At 42.2% G+C, this 7,951-nt stretch overlaps 1 protein-coding gene across 1 annotated transcript; it reads left to right on the top strand.

The window, feature by feature from the left end:
• The first annotated feature begins 1,612 nt into the window (after positions 1–1,612).
• On the top strand, positions 1,613–7,183 carry mfsd4ab (major facilitator superfamily domain containing 4Ab). Its single transcript, XM_017409608.3, has 10 exons — positions 1,613–3,420; positions 3,509–3,707; positions 3,927–4,178; positions 4,283–4,445; positions 4,617–4,732; positions 4,885–5,058; positions 5,158–5,305; positions 5,392–5,462; positions 6,725–6,845; positions 6,953–7,183. Exons 1-10 carry the CDS (start codon positions 3,191–3,193, stop codon positions 7,054–7,056), a joined length of 1,578 nt encoding a protein of 525 aa, XP_017265097.1. The 5' UTR covers positions 1,613–3,190; the 3' UTR covers positions 7,057–7,183.
• The last annotated feature ends 768 nt before the right edge of the window (positions 7,184–7,951 follow it).

Genomic DNA, 7,951 nt, shown 5'->3' with positions numbered 1-7,951 from the left:
GCAATCCAGCTTACATCACATCTCAGCTTTAAAAGCTCAACTCCACACTCTCTATTTCTGAATTGAGAAAGCTCCTCGGATGAGAAGCGAAACGTCTTCAGCTACAGAATAGAAGTCCAGTTGTTTTTGTTTTTTAACTTTTTTTGAAGATATCATTGTAGTTTAAAAAAAGGGAAGAAAACGTAACAAAGTACCGTAACTCTGGCCTGACGAGGAAATGATGCTCTGCCTTCTAACCAGTACAGGAAAACCCACTTATATTCTTATTATTTTATTTATTTTAGTGATAAAACAAAATGTACTACAAATAAATGGACGTCTTTTTTCAGATGAGCCCTGTTCTTTTAGCAAGCTAAGCCAAAAGGCCCTCTGTTGTTGATTACCACAGCATCATATCTCCCAGTGAAAACATTTTGTGCTTTATGAATAGCTGCATTTGGCATCAGTCGAGAAAAGGAAAAAACAGTTCTCTTTAAAAGCTTCTCAGCTGCTTGTTGAACACAGACAGCTGACCAAAGAGGAGGTGATGAGACAATAAATCTGTCCTGTATCAGTCTTTTTGTTCAGGGCTCAGGTAGAAAATAGGCGTTTCATATTGTGCCCTTGTACTTTTTTTCATTTAAATATCGGATTTAAAGGATTTGCAAATGGTATTCGTTTCTCGCCAGTGTCCTGAACTTTTTTCCCCTTTTTGCCCGAAAACGAATGTCCTACTTCTGTAACTGGAATTCACAGTTTATTTTTAACAATCCCTTACACATCTCTGAGATTATGTTGGTTGACAATTACCTGAAGACGCTCCTCATGTGTTGCCTTATCTCCAGAGGAGGAAGTGGATGTTAATGAGTGCCGGGTTGTGTAAACACGCATGTTTCTCAGGGTTTAGAACATAACCGGCGTGCGCGGGTGGGGGTTTGGCAAATCAGTTACACACCTCAGGGCTTCGAAATGTCTTCGAGATACCGTGCCGTAGACAGATCTAATCACAAGAAAAACATGGCATATTTAGCAAACAGCTCAGGCAGAAAGGAGAGCAAAGATTTCACTTTAAAAAAAAAAAAAAAAAAAAAACGACATCTGACACATCTAGATAGGCATCATATTTTTGGGGTGTTTGCAGGCAAATTAAATCACTGCAGAAGCAAGATAAGAACGGAGCAAACAACATGAAATGTTAGGGGAAATGATTTACTGACAGCGTGTCATGATGCATACAAAGGAAGCGCTATAAATATATAAAAAACTCACAGGATTTGTGTTAATAATAAGCCAAAATATAAGTCAAACTGGCAATAGGTTTGTGCCACTGTCTGCCATAAACTAAACTCCAAACGTGCCAGCACAGTAAAGCAATAAGTCTGTCTTTTTTCTTTTTTTCTTGCTTTCAGCTCTGAATAGCTCGGCGGAAGTCCATATTTGGTCGTAGCTGAAGAGTTTCCTCCTTTATGTAATCATTAAAGAGATTAGACATAAGGTCCTCCTTTTTTTTTATCCTAACCAGTGATGGGTCAGTAGCCGATTCTACATGTTACTCGTCATTTATTATAGAATGTAAGCTATCGCGTTCAAAAAAATTAAATAAAATCTGTCAAAAAATATCTAAAATAGGAGGCAACTTTGAGATGTCCCGGGCCGCTGGTCTGCGTGGTGAGAAGGTCGGCCGCCGTATATGGTGCGTAACCGCTGTGGCCGATCTAACATTTAGAGCGATATAAACTCAAAAAATAAAAAAACAAGACAAAAAGGGAACGGTAAAGAAAAGGTATGAATGATCCCAGTCGATGACAGCAGTCAACATGCCTCGCTAAATCCCATAAACAGCAATATCCCCCCCAAAAAAAGAATTGTTCTGCACTCAATGAAGCATGCAGACATAGCTGCAGTAGCCCCGTTCAGATTGCACGTTTGCATGAGAGACAACAAAAAAAAAAAAATGAGGCCAGTATGCAACAGGTCATTTACAGTGAGCCCAACAGAACCATATGATGTTTAACAAGCAGCACGATACTTATCCACCACCAGTTTCTCAGGCGTAATGATCACTTTAACAGTTTGACAGTGTTACCGTGTTTACAATTAGCACTTCCATTATTGTGTCCGTATGTATCATCTTAGCACCTCTAAGAACGTGCAAATTATCCAATTGCTGTTTGTTCATTATCCAAAACAGTGGTTAAAAAAAAAAACAATTCTAACCCAAACAGGAACATCTATATTTCTGTGTCTCTTCTAATGACCACCAGAAAAAGTCCTAGCCTGTCTTGAAGGGATGTATATCATTCTTTGCTGATGCCTTTATCTAATCCGATAATTTCAGTTGAAATTAATGTAAAGGTTTCTAAATAGTTGTTCACATGAACTGTTATGACATGGTAACGATTGAAGCTGCTTTTTAAGACCGCAGCAGTCCACTTTGGTCCTGGCCCGGCTCAGACTAGCCATTAGCTCATCAAACCAGTCAGAATTAGAGAGCATTTCTCCAAACTGAGGTGCAAAGTGCTTTCTGCAATGTGTAAAATATTAGGTGTTCATGATTTTCCCACCACACCCTTCGACAAAAAACGGAACTATCCCTTAAAAACCATAAATGTAAGGATGATGTCATAATGGTATAAGTTTACAGTATTTCTCTAAATGTTGTTGGAATACTTTAATCTGTATAATGTACAATGGAACGGCACGGCCCCTGTAATATTCCTATAGCTGAATGTGAATGAGGATTTTGTCATTTTTCATATTTTCACAATTTTCGTCCATCTTTGTTACGCAACGCATTTTCTGAGCCAAGCTTCTTTCATGACAGGCCCCTCTAAGTGATCCATACATGAAATAAAACAACATGTGCGAGTCACCGCTTCCTGAATGACACATTTCCACTCAAATGGCTCAAAGCGCCCTGGCACACAAAAGCTGACCCTCTTGTAGCATTTCGACACACGGCCCCGTTTATTTTTTTTTGTGTTTTTTTTTTTTTTTCGGCGCCAATCATTGACATGATTCAAACAGGAATATTTTTGTTGGAGTAGCCTCCGCTTCACCCATTAACTCACGCTAACATCCTTCTCAGTTAGGCAGTGCAGAAAGCCGGGCAGGCTGGAAGCTTTAAAAGGGCTCCCCGAGCGTCATTAAAAAAAAAAACACCCGCTCGTCTCTCCGCCCGACGTGCGCCTGTTCGCGCCCCGCGCTCAAGATGTTCGTAGATGAGCGGATCCTAACGCTGTTCAAACGCAACGCCCACCACACGCTGACCTACTGGAGCGTCTTCTTCAGCTTCGGACTCTGCATTGCCTTCCTCGGACCCACCATCTTGGACTTGCAGTGTCAGACGAACTCCACGCTCAGTCAGATCACCTGGGTTTTCTTTGCCCAGCAGTTCTGCTTGTTAATCGGCAGCTCTGTTGGGGGCGTTTTTAAGAGAACGTAAGCTCCCCCGACACGTTTAGGCCTTCGTGCGGAAACGACCCGATCTAACTGTATCTGTCTCTGTTTTTTTTTTGTTTTTTTAAAGGTTGTTCAGCGCTCTAGCTGCCCTGTTTGTCTCGGCTCTCATCATCTCTGTAATATTTGCCATCATCCCTGTGTGCAACAATGTGCTGGTGCTGGCCATCGCCATGGCAGTGTCTGGTTTGGCGATGGGTATCATTGACACCATTGCCAACATTCAACTGGTGACCATCTATCAGAAGGACTCGGCTGTTTTCTTACAGGTGATAACGTTTTGTGGGAACTTGACCGTATCTCCCAAAAAACTGACGCCGTAGTGCTCACCTTTAATTGACCTGATTCTGCAAACACTGGGACTTTTCTTTTTTTTTTCTTTTTTCATGCACAGAAGTTACTCGGTAGAAGTTGGTAGATAATTAGATGCTGTAGCTATTTAAAAGCTGCAGTTGTTTAATGTCCCTGGCCTTTCTGCACTTTTGCAGGCGCTGCACTTCTTTATTGGGTTTGGTGCCCTGGTGAGCCCACTGATTGCAGATCCTTTCCTCTCCGAGTCGGGCTGCGGGAATCACACAGGGAACGAGACCGAGATCATACATCATTTCAGGAACATGCTGAGAAACAGTCTGATCGCGGAGCACAACATTACTCAGAGCAGCCATCCTCACGAGGCCGGGGAGGCGGAGGTGGAGGGGTCCAGCGTGCACTACGCGTTCTGGATCATGGCACTTATTAATGTAAAGAACCCAGCAGACGTGCTTTACTCAGATTCATTTTTCTCTCACATTCTTAGTAAAAACAGTTTAAAAAATCTAAATTTTTTTCCTCCCTGTTCTGTCAGCTGCCTGTGCCGCTTGCAGTGCTGTTTCTCATGTATCGGGAGCAGCTCATCCCGTGCTGCACCAGTGGCCCTCCGCGGCTTTTGGACAAAGATGAACTAGCCATGGAGAACCAGCAGGGGGCCGAGGGCCCAGACTCGGAGCAGAAGGAACATGAAGTAGGAGGTACAGATCTGAAAAAAAAAGCTTCTTTTTTTCTTCTTTTTTTTTGGCTTCAATTTTTCATAAATATTAAATACTCGCCTTGTATTTTCTGTCCGCTGGAATAAAAATGAAAGAATAAGTGCCATTTTGTGCGCACCAAAATGTCACGGGGGACTTTTCGCTCTGTTACAGGTCACGGGAGCATCTTCAGCTGCTGTCAGAATGATAACCTGCGCGGGCTGCCCGTATCCTTCTTCATGATTCATATCCTCGGCGGGATGGTGCTCTTTATGACCGATGGCATTGTGGTGAGTGATAAGCGCAGATAAATCACACGGTCTTCCTTTTGCACATAAACCTTTATTAGGATGCACCGAGATCTGCATCACAAAGAGGAAAGAAAGTAGGCTGTATGGAAAAAGAATCTGGATTTTTTTTTTAAATTTCCAATTCAATCCAGGGTGCATACGCTGGCTTCGTGTACACCTACGCCGTGGCGCCGCCGATGTCGTTGCCTCATAAGACGGCCGGTTACCTGGCGAGCATCTTTTGGGCAGCGATCACTGTCGGGCGCCTCTTGTCTATACCTCTCTCGTATCGTTTCCAGCCTGTAAGACTGCTCATGGTCAACCTGGTACGGCCAGTAAATCATTCAGAAGGTTATCTCATTTTACGGCCAATCTATGAAGTGAAACCTTGATTGTGAATGCGCAGTTTCTCTTTGTTTTTACAGGCAGGGGCTATCGTAACTGTGTTGCTGCTGCTCATTTTCTACACCAGCAAAGAGTTTCTGTTTGTGGGAACCTGCCTGTGTGGCCTTTTCCTGAGCAGCATATTTCCCTGTATGCTCGCCTACACTGAAGACATCCTCGACTACCAGGGTATGATCAAGTCCTTACTGCACAACGCAGATAGTGGCATCAGAGTGACGGGAGATGGAGTAAAGCGTGCCTTTTTCTTTCCGCAGGATGTGCGACCTCAGTGCTGGTGACGAGTGCAGGCATGGGAGAGATGGTGATGCAGGTGCTGGTTGGCTCAGTAAGTCTGATCAGTTGGGAGTTTTTCCACAAATAATCCAAAATTAAGGGTACTATTGTCACGTTTTTCTATTTGCTTTTCCTCCTGCAGCTTTAGAAAAACCCAATAAAAGAATAAATCCAAACATGTGGCTCGATCAAGAATAAGACCAGTAGCATCATACGGCGTGGACAAGATTCACACAAATCCGAATACAACATTTGTTCAGTGTTTAAACAGATCACAGAAAGTTTATTTTTATGTTCTTAAACTATCAGTCTTATCTGTAACTATTTTTACACAGTCACAGTTTAAATTGTGTGACTTTTGGAGATTTTACCACATACAGTTTAACTTGGAGTGATGATGCTACAGAGTAACTCTAGCAAGGCCACCTGTCTCCTCCCAACCCATTCATCCTCTACATGTTCTTAATCCGTTAAATGAACAACACACAGCAGAGCTACAGCTAACTGGGTCAGGCAGTGATCGAGCTAATTCATTCATTCATTTCTCAACTCAGATGAAAATAAACTTTTTATGATGGACGTCGGCAAAGAGCCGAGCGGGAGCTGATCCTGCTTTGTTATCCACGAAGGAATAATCTGAACATTTCCAGCCAATCGGAGCGATTCCTCGGCTTCAGTTCCAGGAAGTTAAATACGGGACTTTCTGTTGCTGCCCGTTTAAGAACTGTTGGATTTGTCTCTAAAAGATCGATCTAATGGGATCAAAATGTGTTGAGTTTGCTTTTTCCTCCCATTGTGTCTCTCTGCTATAGGACTTTTTTTCCAATTCAGTCACTGACTTCTGTTGTATCTGAGAGTTTTCTGTTCACAGCTAGAAGCAAAGCGTCTTTTCAACTTGTCATATCTCCTCCATGAAACACCGTAGACACAGACATTGACATGTGGGGCAACCAGATGCTTCTGTCACTTAGTTTAGTTTTTACAACACGACTATCTGAGGTTTAATTTCTGCTCGGCGTTTCTGCCAGAGTCCAGCCAGGGAGTGAGAGACTCAGGTGTGTTGTTACCATGGCGACCCCAATGAACTACTGGCAGCAGTTTCAACGTTTTTTTTTATCTTGGCTCTTTTTATACTTCTTATACGAGTTAAGCAACGAAACATAGAAATTGTTGTCATTATTCAAAGTGTTGCAGAAGGTTTGTGTTACTGTTGAGCTTTGGCACCCCTCAAACATTTTATTGCAGTTACAATAACAAGCCCAGTAGTGATTAAAACTCGTGTTCAGTAGTTTAATGTGGCCATCTTGTCCACAGATTATTCAGACTGAAGGCAGCTACAGCTTCCTGCTGTGTGGAATGATAATCGCCTGCATCGGTTTCATCCTCTTCATTGGCCTCCTGCTGTTCCATCGAATGCACAGAAATTACCTCACAGGTACCAACCGGAAGCCTCCGACGCTGCTTCCAAATCAGTCACAGGTGTGCTAAAAGCCCGTTTGCTTTTCGTCGGTTTATTAAACCGTCTCTCTGCCGTCCCAACAGGAACGTCAAAAAAGTCGACGATGGTGGAGGAGCCAGCAGCGGAGCACAACGGCTCGGCCCGAACGGAGCAAAAAGAGAACAATAACACGACCATAAGTCAGTAGTTCGGCGTTTTCAGCTGCTCTTCTGTTTCGGAGATTGCAAACATTTATCAAATTAGGGATTATTGTTCTGCTTTATATCGTCGGAGGGTGGAAAATTGTCAGTATAAAGATTAATTATTACCAAAGATATTTTTTGTATTTTGCTTTGTTTTGTGTACATAACGTGTGTAATACAGAGTTATTCTGATACTACCCAGCAGCTTAAAAGTTTGTTTTATTGTCTGAATTGTAACTCAAATGTTTCAGTGGGTCCAACGTGTGGAGGGAGGAACTTTGCACCCTGAAGTTAAGACCCGGAGTATGAAGGTCAAATGTCAAACGGAGTCACTCAGCCTTTAAACGGTTAACAGTGAATCTATAACTTCCCTCTGAAAACCAGCTGTAACAACAACATGAGCTGTCACTTTAACAAGATGGTGTTCTATTTGTTTTGGGTGGACTTCACAAGGATGATTGAATAGAAAAGATCTTAAATGCCTTCCTTTTTAGAGTAAGCTCATCCCAATGGTGCTATAAAGGTCCCAAAGTTCGGCTCAGGACGATCTTGAAACACAAAGGAAGAGGGTAGGTCTTGAGAAAATCTACAGAAATCAAATGAACTTTTGAAATGATTGCCAGTGGCATATTTAGCCCTAACCGTTACAAAGAAATAAAAGCAGTACTCATAAAAGGATAAAAATAATGTAAGGCTTGATGAGACTCTGTTAAGTGATGTATGAATGCTGTTATTTTGGAAAAAAACTGGAATCTAAAAACAAAAACGTCTGATGCATTTGTTCTTATTACATTACATGCAGCTGCAAACAGGAAAAAAGAAAAGGAGTCATTCTTGGTTTAACCAGGATATTTTTAACAAGTTCTAGAGATCGATCCACACATTCACACCCACTATTAA

The sequence above is a fragment of the Kryptolebias marmoratus genome, linkage group LG8 (assembly GCF_001649575.2).
Source record: "Kryptolebias marmoratus isolate JLee-2015 linkage group LG8, ASM164957v2, whole genome shotgun sequence".
NCBI lineage: Eukaryota > Metazoa > Chordata > Actinopteri > Cyprinodontiformes > Rivulidae > Kryptolebias > Kryptolebias marmoratus.
Note: the sequence above shows the minus strand (reverse complement) of the source record. Positions and strands in the feature narration are given on the sequence as shown.